Source organism: Dermacentor variabilis, chromosome 5 (genome assembly GCF_050947875.1).
Source record: "Dermacentor variabilis isolate Ectoservices chromosome 5, ASM5094787v1, whole genome shotgun sequence".
Classification (NCBI taxonomy): domain Eukaryota; kingdom Metazoa; phylum Arthropoda; class Arachnida; order Ixodida; family Ixodidae; genus Dermacentor; species Dermacentor variabilis.
The window spans coordinates 80,771,236-80,797,318 of NC_134572.1; the positions used below are offsets into that span (position 1 = coordinate 80,771,236).

The 26,083-nt window shown below is 45.1% G+C and overlaps 2 protein-coding genes across 2 annotated transcripts in view; one reads left to right on the plus strand and one right to left on the minus strand.

The window, feature by feature from the left end:
* The first annotated feature begins 782 nt into the window (after positions 1-782).
* On the plus strand, positions 783-14,436 carry LOC142582874 (uncharacterized). Its single transcript, XM_075692965.1, has 7 exons — positions 783-932; positions 1,821-2,092; positions 3,882-4,000; positions 4,474-4,594; positions 7,197-7,355; positions 7,941-8,072; positions 13,659-14,436. Exons 1-7 carry the CDS (start codon positions 878-880, stop codon positions 13,845-13,847), a joined length of 1,047 nt encoding a protein of 348 aa, XP_075549080.1. The 5' UTR covers positions 783-877; the 3' UTR covers positions 13,848-14,436.
* Positions 14,437-16,961: 2,525 nt separating this feature from the next.
* LOC142582873 (GA-binding protein alpha chain-like) overlaps positions 16,962-26,083 on the minus strand; it is a 42,345-nt gene continuing 33,223 nt past the window's right edge. The window contains exon 10 of the mRNA XM_075692964.1: positions 16,962-21,167. Coding sequence (XP_075549079.1) covers positions 20,979-21,167 — 189 coding nt within the window. The 3' untranslated portion in view covers positions 16,962-20,978. The remainder of the gene's footprint in view (positions 21,168-26,083) is intronic.

Here is a 26,083-nt window from a genome sequence, read left to right on the forward strand (position 1 = left end):
TTATAGCGCATGTGGAACGTATACGCCGCGGACACATTTATATGTGCCCGTTGGGTATTGTGCCAGAGCTGGTTGAAGGCGTCATGTCCTTGAGTGAAGAGGCGCGACCACCGCACAGCTGCGTAACGAGGATGTCGCCATCAATTTATGCGGCTTCCTCTCATCCACTCACTCAGGTGCTTTCGAATCTCGAACGACCGCTTTGTAAGCATGTCAAGGCATCATGTATTCAAGATATCGCTGATCATACATCTATATTCCTAACTCCCGGAAAACTCAAGCTGGTGGCGACAGCAATGCTGCCGAGTAACGTGCTTCTACATGTATGCTTAATTCGGTATATTTGAGGACGTATTCAAGCATGACGTGGCAGTGTTGCTTATATCAAATACTACAGAACGAACAATTAAGAAATAATAACGAGGAATAAAAAGAAGCACGTAGGTACCTCCAGCCACAACCACGAGAGAGAAACGCGAAAAGTGTGCATGCGTAACAATCATCACGCAAAATACCCCCCTCGTGTATTATTAACGAACGTTACATGGACTCACACCAGCTATCGACCGCGGTACGGGGAGCGAATAGTTATATACCTATAGTGGCAGCTCCTCGCACAGAATCAGACAGCCGCTTTGCGAATTTAACTGCACTATGCGTTGCGTGCGCAGAGCTCGACCATGCCCGCATCGAGAAATGGAGGACCACTATATTGAATGTCACGTGCACATGGCCGCTGGCTGCTTTGGTTTACATGCACTGTCGTCGTATGGCAGGTGGCGAAAACCCCGTGCAGCTGCTGTGCTTCTTCGGCGCCACTTTCGACGGCCCGTGGCCCACGAGTCTGTGCAGCCACTTGGTTTACAGCGGCGCCATTATGGGCGCCGGCGAGGACTGGCTGCAGCTCGACACTAGGCCGGGCGCCCGCAGGGGTACGCGAATTGGTTGTACTGGTAGAGTGTGCTCTATAGTGCTTCGGATACTGGGGAGTTACTGGACAATTCAGTCATGTTGTCAAATTGTGCGATGGCCGCGTTTAGAGCTAATCGGAGAGGCCGCGCGTAGCAACGCTCTCAGCCAATCAGAGCTGGCAAGATGGCGAATTCGACAATATGACGAAATTGACCGTGTCCAGAATAGCACTGATTGTTCTTGTAAGTAGCCGCGGCTTTCTTGGTTCCAATGGAGTCCGTCGTTGGTACAATGCACAGCGATCAAAAGGCTGAAGTCAAACCCACGGGTCAAAGCATGCATAAATGAATTACGTGACGACGAACCACATGCAGTGTCTAGTGAGCCTCTTCAAATATCGCACTTCCAGCATCTACACCGATGAAACTTAGCTAAAAACTCGAAACACTTGCCTTATTAGGTTATTCAATATAAGCACGTCGATTTTGTTGCACTTAACAGCAGACTCCTTGTGCAATATCCTTCCCATCTCCATTGGCTGCTTTGGCATGTCATACAATAAAAGCAATAAGATAAATAAGAATGATGTACATTAATGCCACACATCAATGCAGTCAGCCGGCTGCAGTCGTTGAAACCACACTGCAGGCCCTGAAAAGTTCCCTTTCACAACTCGCAAGAAGCTTAAATGCAAGAGCTCGCAGAAATATAATCATATCGAGCGCACGTCAAGACCTGCGTGATGCAAGGCTATAGCTGTGCGTCATATCCAGACGCTACGCAGATCGTTAACCATGGAAGTATCGAGTAACCACGTACTAACCATGTAACCCGAACACAACCATGTAGCATTTGCTTACTCTCGTTTACGGGGTCCACATGTGAAGTTGCCACGTGCCATGGCGCAGCTTTCAGCACCTTCCTGGCGCTGAAGGACAGCGCTGAGGGTGACAGCGCGAGGCAGTGGCAACTAGTGATGGGTGTGCGCGAGCCCCCGACCACTTTGGGCGCCGCTGACACCGCCGACTCGTGGCCGCTGGCGTTCGCCGGCCAGGGAAAAGCGCGCGACCTGGCGCGCCGTGCGGCCAACTGGCTGAGCAACCGGCGCATCGACGGCCTCGTCTTCCTCGAGCAGCGCCTGGACCCAGGCCGCATCGACGCCTACGTCACCATACTCAAGGCTAGTTACATCCAAAGAAGGATGTGCGTTGACACGTGGGGCTTATCTCTCCCGACACCGCACTGCAGCTGCAAATTGTATTTTGTGCAAGGGCAACGATTCGGGGAGGACAGGGAGATGAGAAAAATCTAAGAAAAAGGGCAGTGGGAGCGGGGTAGCCCGAACCCTATATGACACCTTTTGCCGCAACAAAGCGCAATATTTCACGTGGCTCTAGCGGAAACTCAAACAACTTCGGATGTGAAGAGCTTAACCATTTCGTCACCGAAACATCCCGTGATGCTTTCCGGCGGGGTACAAGGGTGACACCTCACACCAGATACCACTGACGCATTGACACGCACGGTGGCTATGGTGCGTTCAGTTGAGTTCATTCAGCACTCGACGGGACTAGAGGGGTGGAGTGTCCCCCTGCTTTTCCAAGAGAAGCGAAAAATGGGAAGAGCCAGTTTGGCAGATTTCGGCGACGCTGTCATTCCATGCTCTTCAATTGCAACATCCGCCCACTTCAGCTTTCGGCAAATTGAGAAGTAACCCTTTTCACGTCCGAGGCGACGCTGCGCTTGACGAACGTTTTGGGCGAAAGGTGCTGGGCAGAGGCCCAGAAAGCGCCTGACAGCCTTTTTATCTGCGGGTATACAGGGAACTGGGCGAAAGTGGCAATCTTGTTAGAATCAGGTTGGACGCCTACGTGACTGACGACGTGGTCAAGAAACTCTAGCTCCTCAAAGCAAAAATTACATTTCTCCTGCTTTAGACTGAGGCCGGCGGACCGTATTGACTGCAGATTAAGCCGGTCAAGGTGCTCTTCAAACGTTGCGGAAAACACTATGACATTGTCGAGATAGACTAAGCAGGTTTTCCATTTCAGCCCCAAAAGCACGGAATCCATAAGCTGTTGGAAAGTAGCAGATGCAGAGCACAGGCAGAAAGGCCAGACCTTGAATTCGTATAGTCCATCTGGCGTGACAAAAGCGGTTTTCTCGCGGTCTCTCTAGGGTCTACCTCAATTTGCCGATGCCCGATTTTTAAATCCATGGAAGAGAAATAACGAGCGTTTCGAAACCTAGCCCTCAAGTGAATCTTCTATACGGGGAAACAGATACACGCCTTTCTTTAGCCGCCTGATTTAGCTTTCGAGAATCCACATGGAAACGCAGGCTGCCGTCCTTCTTGACCAAAACTACAGATGATGCCCAGGGGCTCTCGGAAGGCTGAATCAGATCGTTTTCAAGCATTTGGTTTACTTGCTGTTGTATCGCCTCGCGTTCGTTTAGGGGCACACGATAAGAGTCGCGGTGACTCGGTCTCGTTGCGTCCTCTGTGGTTATTCGCTGCTTGGCTAGGGGCGTCCGGGCGACTCTTGACGTCGACGCAAAGCAGTCGTGGAACTCGGCCAGGATCGCAAGAAGCCGTTCTCGCTTGTGTTGTGGCAAAGTAGTGTTTACGTCGAGCACAGGTGCCGGGTCTTGTGCAGACGCTTCCTCGAGTACTGAAAAGCAGCCACGAACAAAAGCGACGTTGTCGAAATAGGCTGCAGCCGTTCCCTTTGGTAGGTGCCGTCGCTCTGTGCTAAAATTGTTTAACAATAGGCATGTGCGCCCATCGGTGACATTTACGATGTCTCGTGCAGCGGAGATACCGTGAGTAAATAACAACGGTGGTTTTTCAAAAGGCTGTTCCGCCGTCTTGCTCAGCGTGTTGATCGTCTCTTGTATATAGCACACAGCAACCTGTTCGGTCACCACAAGATTCAGTCGTAATGAAGAAAAGTATATGCCAACCACAGGAGTTCCGGACGGCGTTCTCGGGCAAGCTGCTGCTCCTGTTCAGCATCTTCTGGCTGTACGACATGGATAACAGGGTGAAGAGCCTCTTCTTGGAGCACCGCATCAAAGAACTCATCAGGTGAGGCGAGGCGCAACGGTAGACGTCGCCGTGCCCGACGAGAATGCCAACATGCTCCGAGACCGAGAAGCTCGCTTGTGCTGTCGAACGCCACATAGGCGCTATAAACGCAGCATTGCACGTGTTTATCTCGCTATGCGCGAACTGCGAGGTGACAATGGGCACACAATAAACGCCTACTTAACGTTCGCGAGAGAGACCATGCTTCGTATAAGAGTATGCGATTGCGTTGTTTATGTATAGGTAATCGTTCAAGTAGCACAACAGATTACAGCAAGAAATCCACACATGAATTCTGGTTTCAAACGCACGCGGCGCCTTGACAGCGTCGAAAACAACGCGGTCGTCGCGTGGTTGACGCGTGGACGCCGCGAATACGTCGGAACTGAGTCCCATGTGGTTACCGCTTTAGGCAACGGTTGTTCACAGCGTCCGCTTCTATGGTGAACAGAGACGCGACGCGCGCGCCGCAGGCTGACGGACTTCACCCTGCTGGAGACTCACGTGCCGCCACGTAAGGAGGGAGAGTGCGCCACCTTCTTGCCGAACTCTTTCAGCCGCTCGCCCGACAGCAATCGCCAGACGTTCACTATGGTAAGTACTGCAATAAACTTGCGGCTGTTGTGCACACTGACAACAAGCTCATCATGAGAAGCCAACAAATTTCAACACCAAGGAAAACATAGGGGAAATTACATGTAATTCATAATTGAAATAAAGAAATGATAAATTGATGGCAATGAAAGTGGATGAAAAAACAACTTGCCGCAGGTGTTTCTTTCATCCACTTTCATTGCCATTAATTTGGCATTTCTTTATTTCAATTATTAATTACATGTAGTTTCCCCTATGTTGTTCTTGGTGTCTTTGTTCGCTTCTCATGACATGATTAATAAAAATCGGTTCCCTCGGTTAACCCCCTTTCTTCTCGTTCTCAGAACAAGCTTGTCACAATAGTTTACAGAAAACCAACTAACGAGCGCCAACAATTGCGTTCTCATAGTAGCCATGTAAGACATTGGGAAACAGCAATCCCAAACAGCCAAGCTCTCCGTTTCAAGCGGATATGCACTAAAAGAGAGGACTTTGCATCGAACTGTGAGCAACTCTGTGTATCGAGTACTACGCCCGCGTTATCCTCCCTCTTTCATCAGCAACGCGATTCAGAAAGCAGACAACCTTGATCGTCATGCGATCATCAACATCAAACCAGCTCCCCCAGATTCATTATTCTCTGGTATTCAGCATCAACTCCCAACATAATTAGTATCCTCCGGAAACACCATACCATGCTCTTGCAGAGCGAAAAAATGCGCCAAATTGTTCCTGAACCTCCGCGGGTGGCGTACAGACGGGCCACCAAGCTCAGAGATGTTGTCACGTCCTCCAAAATAAACTCGGTTGACTTAAAAGGCTGCGCACCATGCGGAAGTACTCGATGCAAACTCTGTCCCATGATGAGTACCGCTAACGTTGCCATGAGCACCGCATCTTCATTTTCATTCAAAATCCAAGGGGATAACAACTGCCATACTTGTAACATTGTATATCTCCTCGAATGCACCATTTGTGGCGCACAATACATAAGACGAACGGAAACCCTTTTTAGGCTGCGCTTTAATAATCACAAATCACATGTCAAATTTATGCTGCAGCTCACCCTCTACAAATATGTGAGCACACTAGGCTACCCTATCGAAAAATTTAAGGCCACTATTTTCAAACCAGGATTCTCCACTCACTACAACAGACAAGCTTACAAGTCATTCCTAATGCACAAGATCAGCACACATTCTAGGGGAACTAATGAAAGCATGGGTAGGCTGACGTGCATGCCCAACTGGTAAGAGACACGTTTCCAAGATTGCCGACATGTTTGGTGCTACAATGAATATCCTTACTGTCTGTTTTATGCGTTTCTAAGGTTATATATGTTATATATAGCCTGCTTCTGAAGCTATATGTATATTTCCGCATTATACATTAGAGATTCTTCTCGCCCTTCTGCTATGTAGATGTCTATCACTTCACTTTGTGATATAATTTTTCATTATCTTATTTTTCATGCATGCATAGACTTTGTATAAAAAACAGTTTGCCTTCAATCACAAAAGATAACCACCTGTGCAAAGAATGCAGTGGAATTCAGTTCGTGGAACTCGGAGGTTAGTAGAGGTCACAGTATGGTTGTCATATAAAGATGGGGGCATATTGACCATCTTCGTGGTCTCACAAAAGTTGCAGTAACTTCAAACACAGAACAAGAAAGACAGCTATCTGCTAGCAGCGGCGACCCCTCAAATGTCTATGCTAAAATGTGACCCCTCTCCCCTCCATTCCACTGGCTGCGCCTTTCCATTTCATACTTCGCACGCCTTGTGGGCGCCACAGCATGTACACGTGTTTGTATTCATAGGCTACCTAAGTTATTGTTTTCTCGTTGTTTTTTTTTTGTTTTCTTTTTCTTGAGTGAATGTACACGTGTTGTTATTATGACGCCGTACGTTTCTTTTTTCGTATTTTTTTAAATTTGACTCTTAAAGAGAAAATGCATAAATTGAGCTCTGGGTGCTTGCAATAGGCTGGACCCCGGCCGAAACGTCGAAATTGCCAAAATATTAACGGAGCAGGAGCGTCTGTCAGGCCTCGATGCATTTTGCTCTTAGCCCCGTTTCTGTAAAGATACAGAAGAAAATAAATCTTTCTTTCTTTCTCTTTCAAATTAAATGTTTGTGTTTACTTCATTATGTGCGCCTGCACTTCTTGGAAATTATATATATATAAGGTGAGAGTCTGCCGGTATCCGGTATGAAGAGGCACCTGTAGGTTGAGGACGCACGTACGAAAAAGACGACGCTTTATTTTCTACGCTTCTGCCGAGTTCCGGCCTTCGTCAGGGAATGGCACTTGTAAGTTGAGGACGCACGTAAGAAAAAAACGATGCTTTCTTTCCTACGTTTCAGCAGGGGTCCTGCCTTCGACGGGGAATGCCGAAACATAGGAAATAAAGCATCGTTTTTTTCGTATGTGCACACTCAACCTACGAGTGCCTAAACCTATATAATGCGTATGTTTGTTTCACAATAAATTTCATGTATTCGTGGCCGCTCAGGTTTGGTCACACCCACTTGTCCTCGCAACTTTCCAAAAAAGTGTGTACATTGCCGTGACGTGAGCCCATGTTCGGCGCGCGTAGAACGCCGTGCTTGCATGGATGGACCGCGCGGCGTCCCAGGTGGACCAAGGCTCAGTGTGCTTCACGCTGACACTGGCGGTGATACGGTTCCTGCTGCCGCTGGAGCACACGAGCTTCGGAGAGACCTGCCAGGACTTCTACCCGGTCTCGTACATGCAGGCGAGTGCGCTAGAACCACTAACTAAAGTTGATGTTACGAAACAATAATGTTTAAACAGTGAGAACACCGAACTCTGATTCGGCTTGTGTCAGTCCGTTATGGCTAATTACCACCTGGTCATTAGAATGTTCTCCGAGATCTTGTGTGGTGGGCACGAAGACAATGACAGATTTGCGAAAGTGCGTGATCTGTTGGCGTCTGAAACAACTGAAGACACTAATAACTTTACGGTACCCCTCCTAAGATTCATTCAACCTAACTGTGATTTAGACTTGGTTGCGAAGTGATGACAAAAAGAAAAGAGAGTCAGTTTGGAAAGTTACAGTGCAATCATAAGTTTCTGCTACATAGTCCAGTGGGCTGTCTAGTTATTTGTCAGTGTCCACAATTTTTCAGTGTTTCTGTTATAGCACAGACAATGAATTTTCGAACAAAATGAGACTCGGACGCCTGTGCTGTTTTACAGCACCGTGCCTGCGAAGTTTTGTCACATGGCCAAGACATGGTGCGCTCAGTGATGCTGCTCCCGAGACACGTACAACTCGAGCGCGCTGCGGACTCACGTGACCTCTCTTTCCCCGCAGCACTGTCGGCTCTGGGAGAATGTGCGTTTCGACAGTTCCAATGCCGCGAACTATGCTGAAGTTCCGGGAAAGGGTGGCATGAGCTTTCACCGCCTGGAGGCCTACGACGACGTTGCATCACTCGACATTAAGGTCCGTAACACCCCACACCTGCCGAATAACTTCGTAATCTCGGGGAAGAAATGTAACAAAAAAGAATTTCCAGAGCGTTTTCTGTGCAAGGGTATGAAATCCCCCCTCCCTCCGCAACCTTCTGCATATATATTTTTCAGCGCTCTACAAGCAGATGGGATTTCTGTCAGCTACTCCACAAAGTAGTGCAGTTGACTACACTGCTGATACCTTAGTTAAAGAAAAATGAGGAATTGCTGTTGTGCGTACCCGGCCATCTGCAGGAAGAGTTTGTCAACATGGAGGAACTGATAACACTATAATTCTCTTGGTTACAGCGCAAGAGAAACGGAGACACAAGAACAGAAAATATGCATACACCTCTAGTTGGGATAGCAAGTTGTTTGCATTGGTACCTAAATGCTCTTGTTTTAGTTTCATTATTGTTAGTTTGCTCTTCGGAATAAAAATTTCACATGCGATATTGTAGTAACGCATATCCCACATAATGCTCCATTTTAAGCCTCTTAAATTGTGTCTCGGAGATAGTCACGCAAAATTTTACTTGCGAGAGCAAGTTACTGTCACCACTGGTTCATGTCATTTTGTCTGAAGCCTCGAGTGTCATATGTCGTTATCACGCAAAGAGAGCAGGAAAAGGCGGGAAAATACGAAAAGATGTGCACCGAAATGTTGGAAGCTAGAGTCGTCATTCGCCAAGCACAGGCAAGCTGGTGCCATAATAACGTGCCGCGATAAACTCGGAGGCTTTACCAAGGCCGCAGCACTTCGTCAGCTTGCGCTTGAATTTGAAAATGAGGAGCGAGAGTGCTTACATCAGAGACGCCATGTGCGAGAGCGACTTGAACTTGTCATAATGGCAGAAAACAGGTCACAACTTTATACCCCGTATTCTAGAAAATTCCTCCACTCAACACTTCACTTCGACTCTATGTATAGATGAATGGATACTATGAGCGTCCCCTTTGGAACGGGGCGGTGGGTTGTGCCACCAAGCTCTTGCTAATATATTGCCTAATGTTCTACCTATGTTAAAAAAGAAAAAAAGGAAAGGAAAAAAACCCACGATGAATTCCCATAACCAACCTCTCTGAACCCCCATTGGGAACTTTGTTTTTGCATGCCCTTGTTGTTTGTCGTTTCCCTACTTTTCTTCCACCAATCTTCCTATCGCCGCTGACCCATCTCTGCTGTGGACAGCTCTCACTGAACCCAACGGCTTCAAGGAGGCCAGAGATGCCTAAATCGACCGCTGGGCAGATATCTTCATATTCTAACACAACATGCTCCATTGTTTCCCTAGCTTTACCGCAGCAAGCACATGCTTCTCCTTCCTTCTTATATCTCGCTTTATAAGTGCGTGTTCTAAGGCATCCTGATCTCATTTCTAAAAGTAATAAGCTTCCCTTGGAGTTATTATATATTGTTGATTTCCTTATTTCGTTTTTTCCTCTTACATAGTTACCCATAGCAGGTTTCTTTTCCATTGCCGCCACCCATGAAATTATCTTAGCCTCTCTGACTTTCCGCTTGATGTTCTTTGTTGCCATGTATCTCACCATACAGGTCGAATACTTGCTGGTAAACTTCCTAGTTCTTTTCCTCCACTGTGAATCAATGCTTTTCTTGTACAAATACCTGAAAACTCTTCCAGCCCATTTACCTTCTTCTATATTCCTCAGTCGCCCTTCATAATCAATTTTACTGTGAGCTTCTGTCACCCATATCACCCCGCACAGCTTCATTTGTAGTTTTCTTGTGAGCGCCCAATGCGGGGCATCCCACTGATCTTTGGTTGCCATCAAGTCCCGATGGTACACCTGATTTCAAGCAACCAACCACATTTTCAAATGTAAGTTCCGGAACCATTATAGCTTTCCACATACCCCGGAGCACCTCGCACCTATCGTATCCCCATAGTGCTCCGTGCTTCATTATGACCGCATTTCTCTTCCCCTTTGTTATTGTTTCTTCCTGTGTTTCCAGATATCTATCACTTTCGTTTATACATGTACCAAGGTATTTATATTCTTTTACCCAAAGTATTTCCTGGCCCTTAATTGACACTGTCTGTTCAGTTTTCATTGAATACCATAACACCTGACTTCTTAACGCTAAATTTGAGGCCTAAGTTCTCGCCTTCTTATCCACAGATATTAACCAGACGTTGCATATCACTTTGCTTGCTGGCTAGCAACACAATGTCATCCACATAAAACAAACCTGGAAGCTGCTGCTCTACTTCTGTACCCACCTGAATGTGTGAGAGATTAAACCCGGTATTACTTTCTTCAGCGGTCTCACCATCCTCACCATGTACATCATAAACAGCAGTGGGGATAAAGGGCACCCCTGCCTCATTCCCTTGTATGTATCAATTTTCTCCTCGCTCCTCATCTTCCCATTCAATGTAAACGGTACTTTCTAGGTAAATCTCCCTCAAAAGCTGTATGCAATCATCGCCCAAGCCTTCCCCTTCCAGAATATCCCACAAAATGTTGCGTCCTACGTTGTCATATGCTCCTGCAATGTCTAAAAAGGCCGCATATAACGGTCTCTTTTCAAATCTGGATATTTCAATAGACTTAGTAAGGACAAATAAGTCATCATCCAGACGCCTACCTGTTCTGAAGCCATACTAAAGTTCTCCCAAAATGCCATTATTCTCTGCCCATGCTTGAAGCTTTGATTTTAGTGCCTGCATTGCTAGCCTGTATATTACCGATGTAATGGTCAATGGTCTATACGAGTGAATTCTGTCTTCCTCCCCCTTACCTTTATAAATTAGATTCATTTTGTTTTGTCACCAAATGTCTGGTATTCGCATATGTTTTAAAGTTTTTTATACTGCTTTCAACAGACCTTCCTTACTTTTTGGTCCTAGTTCATTGATCATCCTAACGGGAACCTCGCCTAGCCCTGTGGCTGTGCGCTTCAGAATTTTCTCTTCGGCTTTCTTCCAGTTGAAATTTCTCAGCACCAGCTCCTTTTCCATTTTGTTCTCTTTCATGCTTTTTTTTTTTCAAGAAAAACCTCGTCATTGACTTGAAAAGATTCGGCTGTTATTTTTCGGATGTAAGTTAATGCCGCGTCCCCTTCCGATTTGTTTCCATCTTCGTCTGGGATGTGCTGTTGTATTATTGCAGACTTCCTGCCTAATAAGTTTGTGTGGTACCAAAAAATTCTAGGTGCGGCCTTCTTTTTTTCACGTATTTCTGACAACCAACGTTAACTTTTACCTTATATCTTTGCTTGAACCAGTATTTGAACCATAGATTTTTTCTCCCGGTATATTGCCCATTTTCTGGCTACTTCATCCTGCGGCAACTGCGCTTTTTTTGCCTGCCCGTGCTCTCGGGAGGTCTTCTGTCGTTTGGCGATCGCTTCTTGTATCTCCCTGTTTCACCAGCTTTTCGGTTTATTTTTTTCCTTTCCAATGAGCATGTTGCTTCCCTTTCCGTATTTCTGTCGTTATTACACTTAGAAGCTCACCATATTCCCACTCAGTGCTTGATCATTTGCCAAGTTCTTCCTCAGCTCTTGTCCCTACATTTGTTATTTGCTCAGCGTTCAAATTCCGACTGGTCATTTTGCTCTCCTTGCTCTCTTTCGCAACTACATATCCCATTTTCAAAATGATGCGTTTATGCTCGCTCCCATGCTGCTATACCCTTCCTCGTAAAGGACCATTTCTTTCAACTTATCATGGATTCCTTCTGTCATCAGGCAGTAATCAATGGTCGATTGCCGATTTCCCACGTGGTTTGCCCGTCACACTTAAGCCCTGTATTCACGATAACGAGCTTATGTTGCTCACAAAGATGTAGCATTGACTTCCTATTGTTGTCGGTATAGCCATCTAGATCCTGTATGTGGGCATTCATGTCACCTAATAGAATAATTTCAGCACCATTCCCGAAACCCTTAATATCTTCACTTAGACATCCCACTAACTCTCCATTCCTTTCTCTGCAATTATTTCCAGTCCACAAATACGTTACGCCTAGCCAAGTTTTCTTTCCACTCACTGCACATGATAACCAAAGATGCACTTGACATTTTGATTTTACTCTTTTCTATTTGGCTCCCTGGTGAACGAGCATTCCGACTCCCCCTTCTTTTCTTTCCCATTTGGTTCTGTTGCACCCTTCCCAAACATAGTTCTGAATCACTTGCAGCTCTAAAGTGCGTTTCTGTAACCGCATACACCCCTATTTGTTCTCTATGCAACTGCTCCTCAATCTCTACCCACTTTTCCATTTCTCTTCCACCCTGCATGTTTATGTAGCCTATTGCATGGCGAGCTCTCTTTATTGTTTTCCTCCTTTTTCTCTTATTAATGGCTGTGCTATTATGAGGTTCCCCTATGGGACCTACTTCATTACTAACTACACTGTCCTCCTTATTGACCGTGGGCGCCCCAAAAAAGCAACTGCGTGACCAGCAAGTCGCCAGCCCACTTCATGTCCAAGCCTGTGATTGAAGTGGATCCCGTCTCGTTGAAAACCACCACACCTTCTCAATTCCGTGTTTACTTCTACAACCTCAAAAGTTACCCTCTACAACCTAGAAAGTTAATGGTAGCGCCGCCCCTCGGCAAGTGGTCATTGGTCTTCATTGAGGTCCCACGGCAATTCCTGAGAAACGTAGCATGTTCTGCACTCCAGGGATAACGCTGTAGTCAACTCGGCTAGGAGAAGTGCTGGAATTCAAAGATGGAAGGATTAACTGGTCAGCAGTCGAGATAAGAGACGATTAGAATATTGCCAAGGGAAAAAATAGAATATTGCCAAGGGAAAAAAAGCAGGGAAGTGACTGATAGAACCGGAATCATTGAAATGTAGATGTTACAGTATAGTGACAGAAATATTAAATATGAAAGTTAAGATCGAGATGACACAGGCAAAATACTAAGTAGCAATAGATGTAGTGAAACCCGATTAAATTAAGCACGCTAGGTGACTATTTGTCTCCACATCGTTTCAAAGGAGATGCCAATAAATATGATCATCATGGATTAGAGGAAGGATTAGAGCAAGTCACGGATGGTTTGAGAATATGGGGCTATATTCACTTCCTTCCTAGAGCGCAACATTTTTTTTTTTTTGCCTGATTTCCTTCATAAGCCTAAAATATTCCCAGCGATCACACATGGCGATTCCCTTCTGACTGAAATTTTAAAACTCAAACCGAAAATCCCTGAAAAAGGAAAAGTGCGTTAGTGGATTATCGCTACACCAGCTCCACATATGACGGCACAAATTATGAAACCATCTGCTTTAGGCTACCTGTATAAAAATGATTGAACTATGTAACAGAAACTTACTGCGGACGTCCCTGCACAAAAGATGGCCACGAATGCGAAAATACCACGAAAACCACGATGCTGAACTGACGTCATCCGCATCGGCGGGAAATTGAAAACGAGAAAGTTTGGCCTTCGTTTGAACTGCGAATAAACAACTCTCTCCCATTGAACGGATTCTAGCAAAAGGATAATAAATCATTCTAAACCAATTTAGTGTTTCTCCTTGGTCTTTAAAATGTGGGTTCCTTTCGCCTCGTCTCCTCCCCCGACATTGGCAGCTGGAGACCATCCTGTCGCAATTCTCGCGGCTATGCGTGGCGCTGGTACACGTGGACTTCGACGACTACCTGGGCGTGTGTGGCCGCAGCAAGGGTCCCTTTGCGCGCCTTGCCTCGGTGCGCGAGGTGCTACGCCGGTTCTCCATCACAGCGCAATTCTACGTCGACCTGAGAAGGCGCCGCCGTTGACGGGCAACCGCACAGCCCGGGGATACCAAAGCGAGACCACCCGGCGCTATGTTTCCTGCATGCCGCTCTCCTTCTACTTTTTGTCTGTTTTTTTATAATCACATACTTACTGGTTCAGTTATGACTCTTTCAAATTCCATTTGAAAACGTGCGAGCATTACTTATTTGTTGTCACTCCCGAAAATCCAATCTGCAAGACAGATGTGCGAGCGGTGTTTCTCGGAAACTCGTTGCAATGTTGATATTATGCTGCACGGGTATATACATCTCAAAAGCACGAATCATAATTAACGAACCGAAAGGAGGGATTCCTTGTAGACTTTCATAGCAATCAGTCGAAATTAAAATATGAGGAATTCATCTATATATCTAATGGCACGTTTAAGAATGGATGACGTGCAACTGTAGGTACAGAAAGCAAACACGTAAGAATTGTTATGCAAGCGTACAATTTTCGTATATACAAAATTAAAAGTTTTGCATAAAGCACAAATATAGAATTTAATGGACACAGTGTGGATACACATTTGTCTTTGTGTCTTTTTCTAGCAGGTCAGAACACAAGGAACACTTTTCTTTTTCATACTACCTCGAAAGAACCTTCCTTACCCCTCACTGCAAGTTAAACAGAGCACAGGCAACCACCCTTCGCCTGTTACAGACCAATACATATCCCTCCCTCACACGCTATCACATCATATACCCCGACATCTACCCGAGCCACATGTGCAAGATCTGTAAAACTCAATCAGCAACACTCCCCCACATGCTATGGGAGTGCAAACATCAATACCCAGACCTTAATCCCATGACCCTCTCGTCGAGATGGCATGCCGCCCTGCGCAACTTCCATCTCGACGACCAACTCTAGGCTACCCAGCAGGCCTACGAAGCGGTGAAGAGGCAAGACCTCAACGTCCATGTTAGGCCTAGGCCCAGCCGACTAAACTGCTGGTTCTCATTAAATCTCTCTCTCTCTCTCTCTCTCTCTCTCTCTCTCTCTCTCTCTCTCTCTCTCTCTTACTCAAGAGTCTAACCTGAAAATGTAGGTTATAGGTATATTTGCTAGTGTCACTTACGAAACCTGTCATTGCAGTGTTCACATTCCACTGCTCCCATATTGCATGATGTATAATAGCAGTGCCATGATTTTATTATAATTAACAAATTACAACAAACCATATGAAACTGGATGGTGTGTATATCCATGTGTACACCATAATTAAACAGGAGGATGCGTTTTCCTTCTTTCCACACTTCATATTAAGAATTCACACACAAATTTTCTTTGCCACCATGCCTGACTTAGCCTGCACAAAAATAAAAGGGACAGTGCAACGTTGCTTCAAACATTTTTTAACCTGACAAATAACTTTGCACAGTTGCACTAGACAATGCCGTCACGAGCATTTCTATTCAGTCAGCTGGGAGCCCACCATTCTGCTCGGAGAGTTGCCTCGTCTTTCACCACTGCAAGAACATTTTTTTTTAACTCCTTTTAATTTCAATGAGACACAAAGCCTGCCACAAAAGCACAGATCTCATCACTTCACCAAAGTTCATATACTCCATTTCACACATAAGGTGCAATGCTCTGGAGGCTTGAGAGACTTTTTGCAGTAGCTGCGTTCGTGCTTCGAAATAGTTCAAAGTTTTCTGACCCGATTTTTGTGAAAATGACGTTTGTATATCCTCAATTCTGAATGGAAAATGACTTAACCCTTACAAACAAACAAACCATACACTTATACAGCTGCTTTGATTTTTGTGTGCAGCCTGTCGTGGCACTCTCGCATGCACACTCGCGCAAGTGAACACCGCTAGCGAGAAACGAAGCATAGATGGAATGTGTGGAGGGATACATTTTGGTGATTGAACTCCTTACACAGCTTCCACAGCGTTGCACAGGAAGTATGAAACAGAGTATAGAATAACTATCACTGTATAAAGTCCTCCCTTAATGACTAACTTTTCATGAGAAGGCTGCAGGGCTTCTTATGAAACGATGTCCCACGATGGGAACATTGCTCAATGATTGTGAAAACGGTTTTTCATTATTTTAAAAGCATATTCTATATGCGAATCACTTCTGCCCCTATTCGATTTGTATTTGATTCGGTCTCAAAAATTGCTATTCGCATACCCCTACTCGAGCGTCATTGAGATATTCAAAGTGCAACCTTGACTGTGCAATGCTGGCAGTTTAGGCTGTGTTGCGCAAATTCAGCTTGGCGCTGTCTGCCTGCAAGCAAGCTAACCGTCCTGCAAGCATGCTCGCTGCATTTAACTTTGTTGCCAGCGAACCCGAACGGCCTTTTTTACGAGCTTCATTTGTGCGCGTGATCTCGAGCCCAATCACTGATGGGCCCGAGATGGCAGTGACTCACGATGGTCTGCGCGGACGTCACCACACAGGCCAGCAGTGAAATTGCGTCATCACCTGTGTTGTAGTCGGCCTAGCCAGCACTGCTTCGCCGGATGTCGCCGAAGCAGCAGCTTGGTGCTGATTCGATGCAGAGCTCTTCGCAGCAGCCACACGGCTCTCAAAATGCCAAGAAAACACCTCGCCAATGGAATGGCAACAATTTCTTCATGGCAACCATTTTTCCGACATTGTGCGCACAGATCATGTTTGAAGAATAGTGCGAGACATCATGCAGCATTTGAAACTACTGTCGCCATTATACATTAGTTCAATAAAGAATGTGGTGGTGTCACAGAGGTGTTCGAGTAATTGAACAGGTCCGAAAAATTGACCAGCGACTGCAAACGAATTCATATTGGTTTGTTTTGGTCATGAGCAATTGGCAATGCAACTTGTTTACTGAAACTGTACATGTGTTAATCTTTCTATTCGTCAGTTTCAAATAGTTAGAAAATTCCGAATATTGAAATTCGAAGCAAGGCAAATATCGAATAACATAACACTCGATAGAATATTCGAAGATATCGAATATTTGCACAAGTCTATGTGCAACCATTTGATTCACTAACCCTGAATATTCGCTCGAGGGCCATGCATGCACAAGCCAACGTGCAAGAACATGGGGGATTCTTTCTTGCCACCTTTTGGAGGCTCATTCCTGGCGTAGAAAGTAATGTCAACACAGTGCACCTGTTCAACACTTGTGCTTGCGTGAACCAGCACGTTTAATAAGCAAACATTGTTTTTGCACTGTCCACTGTAATGCAACAGCAGGACAGAGACAGAATACACCTTACAAAAAAAAACACAGATTTATGAACACAGCAAGAATGCCCATGTAACCAGGTTCATTTCACAGCAATTGTGCTGAAGTGAGTGTACACCAAACATCGTCCCAACTAACCCTCCAAGAGCCATATAGCAAATTACAGCAAAATGATAATTAGAGAATCGGCCATCACAAACATGCTTTCAAGATGACCCTTTAGTTTTTCATAGTTTTCACAAGCTTGTGCATTTTATTAAGGGCATAGAGCAGTTTGAAATGCTGGCAATAACAACATATAGTACAGGATTGCTAAAAGTCAGAGGGAACATCTCATTAACAGTGCAATTCAGTGTAACTTCAATATTTCTTCTACATCATGAAAAAATTTACATATGAGATGCTTCTAATAAAAGATCCCGTTGCTGAGCTGAGGCCAAATTTAAACTTCTCTGAGCATCTGACATGAGAATACCTTCGATATAGCTGATATTAATGATAAGTTTATCCCCTCTACATGACGATATCGGTTAGACACATTTTAGATTTATTTTGCCTTAGTAGATAATTCATAGTAGATAATTCATTATGTCTGTGTTTGTTATATTTAAGTTCAACTGTACCGATGAGCTGTTCCCCTAAGAGTGGGCAACCGTGAACTCAGTGCACTAAAGATATAGATATTCTTGAATAACAACACACCAGCACAGAATGGCTGTATTACCTTCCTCAAATATTTCTCATATGCTGTTTTTCTCTTCCTTATGTTAAAAAATGCAGTCTTGATAAGATTGCATTGGTTCGATCTAAATGACATTCCTCTACAAAGGCCACCATCAATACGTGCATTGCAGATATTTACAATACAAACAGCAACTTAACTGTTACCGAAGCTTCAGCAATGGCTCACTGCTTAATACCAGAATCTCAGCAGTCAACATTACTACATACAAGTGTACATTAGGTATAGTCGAGCACTATGCGCTGCGTAAATCTCTATTCCCTATAGACGGCAGTCTCTTCACTCTACATCCTGACTTGGCTCAAGGTTCAGTGGCATACCACTAATGAGCAGAATCTAATAAGCATTAACCATGTACATTCAAATCTCAGCAATTTAAGATAGTTCATTTGTGTATGCAGTTTAAAGTGTCATAGTGGCACATTTCTGCAACAAAGAAAAGTGTTGCACTGATTCGAATATTTGCAAAAATCATGACTGCTACTTGACCAAAACATGTTTTTCCATAGCACTGTGGGCCCCTCACAGTTAGTTTTACTTTATCCTTTTAATGAAGAAACAGAGTATAATGGTAAGGGAAAAACACAAAACGACACAAAAGTGCTCATGATGACCAAATAAAAGCAAGAATAAAAGCAGTAAAATGCATAGACTATTTGTAAGCCATCATAATGTAACAAATAACAGAAAACACAGCCACAAAAGGCCAACATCCACACAACAAACTACGAGATCCTTTAAAAAAGTGCCAAGCTGGTTTTTCCCGCAATACACAAATGAACAAAATGTGGCAGCCAGAACAGAGTTAAACAATGGCAATTACTGAACAGCTGGTACAATGTTATTGTTTCTGTGTGCAAAGCATGATGGGAAGAAGCACACAAAACCAATAACAATCCACAAGCTACACTCTAATCAGCATTTTAGCAATGCATGACCCATCATTTCGAGTTAATGTGCATTGCAGAAAATCCACCTTAACGCTATTCTGAAGGGTCTGCTGCAATGTAAAAATAAATCAAACGAACAACTAGCATCACTCCTTTCCTTAGCTGGCCCTGCCTCCTATGTATATTACACTTTCTGATTCCTATGTGCATAGCATGTGTTGCCAATACACACCAAGCCACAATTCAATGATCCCTTGTAGATAAATGGCTTGCATAAACATACTTCATTGAAGCATGTTAAACCTACACATGAAGGTTGTCCAAGAATTTCCATTTTTGTTTTGTTTCTGCATTGTTGGCCAAGATTTAAAACAAGCCTGCAATAAACACCATGCCTCAGTGTTACTGAATTGCATGCTCTTTTTTTTTTTTTTACGTCAGACGTTAGGTTGAGTATCAGCAGTGGTATCAACTTGTCAGGTGAAAAGACCGAAGTGATACCACTTTGCCATCTTATATTACGTGAGTACCATGGGAACTTTTCCCACTTTCAGCACAATCCCAACTCCACTTGGAACGACGGCAAGTGTGCCACAGAGGCAGCACCAAGAATCGCGCATGCCACAATACCCTTCTTCAGTTGCACATTCGGTGACGACTACAGAGCATGTGCCATGAAGCCTTCCTGAGACTATCCAAGAACAACTTACAGGAATGCTTTTACAGCTCGTTTCAAAACTGCAACATAATGTACCGCTATTATCGCAATTAGGATGCGCACAACAAACATCTCTGTCTGGTAGCACTTGAAATCATAGTTTCCAACCCCGAAATTTTTTTGTAAAGTGCACAAATTTGGGCCTGTTCTACGATTTTACTAACATTTCGTCAAGTGTTGCGAAAAATAGATTCTGTCCATGGAAAATTTTGAAAAGTGCGAATGAGGTGTCTTATAATACCTGTGCCCTTCACACGGCCTTTGGGATTGAGCAGTCATGCATCGTGCAAGTTTCATCAAGACGTACGTATTCTTGAAATCTGCAACGGCAAAACCACTGAAAATGCCATAGTTATCCAAATGCAATGCATTGCTTTTCGGTAGCTGCTGTGTCTATAGGTTCTCACTAAGTAAAGTGTGTGTGTATCCTGCAAAAGAAAGCTGCACACTTAACGCAAGCTTCTCCTCCTCCTCCCCTGTTATTACCGTGGAATTTTAATGAATCTTATCATTCATGGGTCGGCAGGTATGCTTGAAATCAAGGAAGGCACCCCTTTTAGGCTGGCAACAAAGTTTCCATGAGGCAAATTGACTTTCTCTCTTTTAGCCATGATGGCAAACTAAAACAGGGTCTTTTTATTCTACACATGGAATGCCGTGATTAATTTTCTACTAGGAAAGCAGTCCAGGAATCAGCGAGCAACCAAGAAGTCAGAAATCAGAAAGTTGAACTTTCACTGTTAAAAGAAGCAACAAAGGTAACCATTTTTCTCAACAACAAATAGGTGATTTTCATTTTTTAGCCATGTCGTCCCAAACATTGGTGGCACTTATAACCTACTTCTGAGAGTTTCGCCATTAAAATGTCTTGGAACAGGTTGGGCAGAGGAACAGTAGTAATTACGTATCCAAATTCTTCACATAACACATGATGCCTGTAGATAACAGGAGAAGATCTTTTGAGGATCGAAAGCTGAGACAACCGATATTCAGCTTTCTGCAGCTAAAGAAAACGCCGTCCACAAGTGCCTCCGGAAAAAAATGTTTTGATCATTGTGCATAATCCAGTGTTCTCACAATGCTTGCATTGCCCCAGAGGGCGAACAGCTGGATTATGAAAATTGCAAGTGGCTGCCGTAACCTGCTCAACGGAGACGACCTTACAAAACAACACAGACAATGTTTTAAGGTTAGTCTACAAGAGACCTCATCTTCCCAATTGCACATATTCGACAGGACATGCAAGTGGTCACAAGCACATGTAATTACAACAAGCTCTCAACGAATCGAAACAGTCATCTCAAACTGTGGCCAAATGAGTCCATAAAGATACGGACACGTTGGACTGTAAGAGCCCCCAGTTCCCAACGGCCGATTTTTCACAAAGCAAACTACAAAACACATAGCAAAAAAGAAAAGAGCAATAACGTCAGTCACTCGACAAACAATTTCCTTTCTCACAAGAAGGTTGTGCAGAGTTGGCCGAGTGCACGGCTGGGGCTGCCCGCACGGAGCTGCGCCGCGATAGGAGTCCGCACACCAAACACAGGCGTCGGCTCTGAAAGGCGCTGCCCTCTGTGAAGCCCAGCCTCAGAGGTCCTCCGTGTCGTCCTGTTCAGTCGGCACCTCCAGGGTGCTCATGGAGAGAATGCTGCCGCCAAGCTTCTCCGTGCGTCGCTGTTGACACTCAAGCACCAGCCTGTTCAGCTCGGAGGCACTGTAGCCCACCAGCTGCTTGAGGTCACACACAAACTTGTATACAAAGCGCTTGCCGTGAACCTGATGAAAGGGAGAGAAAGAAGCAGAGACTCGGTGAGCTCACAGCCCCCCTTGCATGAACAGTGGGGTAACAGCAGTAAAATAGCACTGACACATATTTTCGAAGTTGTAGAATTAATCACATGCTTCTTACACAAAAAAGAATGACACTCAGCAAACATGAAGGTTGGGAAACAATTTTAAGATACTTAATTTGACAATAAAGTGCAATATGCACACTCAATGCGCAGGACCTTGAGGCATCAGCATTATCATGATGTCATGATGCGGAGCAAAATTTGCTTACATAAGTAGGGCTAGGTATGGCAATATTGCCCTTGAAAACAAATGTGCTGCACAAATTTGGTCCGGTTGTGCTCACATGCGACAGCCGCAGCAGTTACAGGAACGAAGCCAGGCAATGTATCATGACATCATGATGTGTCTACCTCCGAAGTACTAAAACCAAAACTGGTTTGTTGACACAAGCATTATCAGTAAATTATACAAACTGGGATACATAGCGCAAGAATGACACAGGGACAAGCAGGAACACGGGACGAGTGCTAACTTTCAACAACTGATTTATTGCAGCTGGTGAGAATAATCCCAGTTTGTATGTATCCCACCAACACGCCCAAACTTCTTCCCTGCTTAGTAAATTAATTGGGTGTGCTGTAATGCTCAGCGTTATTTTTTCTAGCATTCAAGGCCAACTGCAATGAAATTTCACTCAAGCTAGAGTGGCTACAAATACCTATTGTATACTCTCAAAGTAATCCTGGAAAAGCCACAGGGCTGGTAATTGCCCAATTTTGTTTTTATTGTCGGATACAGCTCAAGTCTGCAGTGAATTCCCGCCCACGCCCTCATAATCGCCAGCCACTGTTACTTCGCGAGGCAGCAAATATTAGTTCGTACTTCAAACTTTCCCTGTAACCTAAGTAATGGTGTGTTATATAAGGCATCGCTGCCTACTCTTTGGACCATCTGGCGAATAGCCCTTACTGCAAAGCTAAGACCCATAAGTGTCGCAGCTGTGGAAAGACTGGCCATCTGGAAAAGGTGTGCAAGTCTTCCCGAAAGTCTGAAAAGAAAATTCAGCATGTCACAGAAGGCGACGCAGATACAGCTGACATGGACGATCACATCTCCAGATGTGTTTATCACATCTGGAGTCGTAAGAAGGGAATTTATGCAATGTTGGAAATTGAAGGAATTTCCGTATCGTTCCTGATTGACACTGGATCATCGGTTTCAATACTAGCCAAAGAACTTTACCGACGCCATTTCGATACTGCATTTCCTCTGACATCAACATCCGTCCAGCTCCTCGATTATTCTAAGTCAGCAATTCCTAAAAAAGGATGTATTATTGCTCCAGTTTCATTTCATGGCCGATGCACTTCTGCCCTTCTGTACGTTGTGTCGGGAGGAACGACAATTCTTGGTTTAGATGATATCGCGGCTCTGGATATGAAGATTCAAGGGTCACCTCTCAGGTGTCTGCTAAGTACGCAAGAAACTCCTGTGCTCCCTCCTGAATTACGTTCCGAGTTCGAGCACTTGTTTGAAAAGCAGCTAGGAACTGTCAAAGGTTTCACTCACAAGGTCAGAGTTCGCGCATCTGTTCAACCAGTGACCAGCAAACTGAGACGACTACCACTCGTCATTAGTGAGCAAGTCTCGGCAGAAGTACAAAAATTAGAAGCTCAGGACATCATTAAGCGCGTCGATTCTTCAGAGTGGGTCTCAGCAATTGTCGTAGCCAGAAAAGGATGGCTCGATTCGCATGTGCGTAGACCTACGAGAGCCAAACAAAGCTATAGTAGTGGACAGTTTTCCCCTGCCACAAATTGAGGAACCTTTGAACAGCTTGGCTAGTGCACAGCGATTCTCCAAGCTAGATTTAGCTTCTGCATACCATCAGTTACGACTAAGTCCAGAGAGTCGTGATCTTACGACGTTTATAACCCACGACGGACTATTTCGCTTTAAGAGGGTGTGCTTCGGACTGGCATCGGCACCGTCAGGATTTCAGAAGATGATGCATATGATCCTCCAAGGATGCAAATGCGTCTTGTTTTACACTGACGACATAATCGTGTACGAACACTCCAGAGAGGATCACTTGGTCAATTTGCGCACTGTTTTGAAACAGCTCTCTGACTCCGGCCTCAGGCTCAACTATAAATGTGTTTTTTGACGTCGCAGAGTTGACTTTCCTAGGTCATGTTGTCAGTGCCAAAGGGTTATTCCCACTGATGTCATCTATCGAGGCGATAACCAAGGCACCATCACCTACAAATATTAATGAACTTCGCTCGCTGCTGGGACTCGCAGGCTTCTACTCCAAGTTTATCCCGCATTTTTTCTGATGTTGTGGAGCCAATGCGTGTTTTGCTTCGAGGAAACGCGCCTTTTCACTTGGACTGCGGCAGCCCAATCCAGCTTGGAGCAGCTGAAAACGTTGATAACATCTTGCGAAGTTCTTCACCTTTTTTGATCCTTAGTTACCCGTGTACATTACAACTGATGCCTCAGGATATGGATTACGTGCTGTACTGCAGCAGGATAACGGAACATCACTGCAAACTGTCGCGTTCGCCTCACGCACTCTTCAACCGGATGAATGGAAGTACTCCGTCGGTAAATGTGAGGCCCTTGCCTGCGTCTGGGCCTGCGAGCACTGGCACGTTTACCTGGGGGGCCGACCTTTCATCTTGCGGACAGACCACGCTGCTTTGGTTACGCTCCTCTCAACGAAAGGCACAGGTCACCGTCCGTTTAGGATTGCGCTCTGGTCATCACGGTTGCTGTGCTACAACTACATCATGGAATACAGGAAGGGTAGCGAAAACTTCGTGGCTGACACACTCTCCCGGCTGCCCCCTACAGAGTTTCATCCATGATGCACCCGAAGAAGAATTTATATGTCTCTTGTCCCCAGTAGTTACTATGCAAGAGCTTCAAGAAGCAAGTGCCGCCAATCAGGCTATCTCTCAAGTTAAGCAGTTTAGCACTACTTCTTGGCCTGACAAGAAATCCTTGTCAAAAAGAGCTGCTACCTTACTTTCACGTGCGATCTGAACTCTCTGTTGTTAGCGACATTCTTTGCCGGGGTGACAGGATTGTCGTGCCTTCAACTTTGACCTGCCGTCTCATGGATCTGGCTCATGAGTCACACCCAGGAATTAGTCGTACCAAAGCTCGCCTTAGGGAGTCATATTGGTGGCCGTGCATGGATACTCACATTGAAGAACTTGTACGCACATGTGTAGCCTGCCAGTCATGTGACAAATCAGCACGTACATCTGCAGCTCCAATGCAACCCGTCACTCTTCCCGAGAAAGCCTGGGAAAAAGTTGCTATCGACATTGTGAGACCTTTCACACAAGCTTCAGCTGACTGCCGATTTGCCATTACACTTATTGATTATTACAGCAAGTGGCCAGAGGTGACTTTCATGCCTGATGCGACCACGTCTACAGTTAGAAAAATTCCTACTTGAACTTTTCGCAAGAGGAGGATATCCACGTGGTATCGTATCCGATCATGGTCCACAATTTTCTTCGGCGAATTTTGAAGATTTCCTCAAAGAGTGCGGAATCACGCATTACAACTCGTCTGTGTATTACCTGCAAGCTAATGGTTTGGTGGAAAGATTTAACAGGATATTAAAGTCCTATATTCAATTAGCCCTGTTAGAACGTCGTGATCTAAGAACAGCAACGTTTGATTACCTTCAAACATATCGCTGTACGCCTCATGTGACTACTGGTGTTGCACCCGCTGTTCTTCTTCATGAACGCCAACTCTGAACCAGGCTTGTGGACTTTTGAAGAGTGAAATTCTCAGACTCCATACACTTCATCCATGTCTGTTGCACACCTCATCACTTCCGCTGATGAGAAGACTCAAGAACAGCAGACCCTCCAGAGATATCAAGTACAACGCCATTTTGAAAAGGTTGCATGACGACGATTGTGTTTGTTTCTGTGATTGGCTGGCAGGGTAACACAACCCCGCGTGGTCCGGGTGCCTTGGTTTCCAACTGCTGCTTGTTTAAGTTGTATCCTACTAGCAGCTATTAAATAGCTCCTATGTGGACAATGCGTGCACCTGGCAGCAAAGTGGTAGCGATGCGGATACGGTGCATATTGAAGAACTGTACGCAACTGTTGATTTCTCAGTTGCGCCTAGACAGCCAGGCGCATTGCTCGCTCATCATTTGCCAGTCGATGGGCATCTCTCTTGGCGTGTGTTCTCCCTGTTTCGCTTGTGACTTCAGCTGTTGCAAGAATACTGATGCGTTGCGTGGCCATCGGGTACTGGTATACATACTCGAGCATGAGCAATGGCTGTGCAGTACGCAATGCTGAGTAGAGGAAGGCCGAACACATCTTTTCTGTCCCAGATTTCAGAGCTAAATCGTGCACCGCAACGCAGCAGGCAAGTGGGACACGGAGCAGCTAACCCGCACAAAGCATGCAAACTGCAGTTGACGAAGCTGCACAAGCTACATTTCAACAGTACAGTCACTTACCAATAAGGTTTGCTTGGCAAACGCTTTCTCGGGGTGTCTATAAATACTATAGCGCTGGCGCACGAAAACCAAAGGTAACGTTCAAAGGTGAATTGTATTCAAGGGTGATATGCTCGAGCGATAATTTCCGGTAGTGCATCATCTTCAAGATATTTCATGAGTCTCTACATCAGACGTGTCAAAGTAGACGAGCAAAATCCTTTCCGACAAGCACCAGAAACGAGCAGTAACTGCTTGCTGCATTCGGCACGAAGGAGAACGTGATGCGGCAGCCATGGTGTAGATGTGGCGGCAAGTCATGCAGGACTGCGATGATGCCAGAGCAAAATGGTCCAAGCTTTATTACGGCCGCCGTCCGGCCTGTCTGGCCATGAGTTTTCACACACTTAGC

What these genes read in the sequence shown, in the direction of transcription:
- LOC142582874 (XM_075692965.1), top strand. Translation starts at nt 878, where the DNA reads ATGGGCGCCGGCGAGGACTGGCTGCAGCTCGACACTAGGCCGGGCGCC. An exon ending in CGCATCAAAGAACTCATCAG is followed by an intron (nt 4,001 to 4,473) that starts GTGAGGCGAGGC and finishes CGCGCGCCGCAG; the next exon opens with GCTGACGGACTTCACCCTGC. An exon ending in ACCCGGTCTCGTACATGCAG is followed by an intron (nt 7,356 to 7,940) that starts GCGAGTGCGCTA and finishes CTTTCCCCGCAG; the next exon opens with CACTGTCGGCTCTGGGAGAA.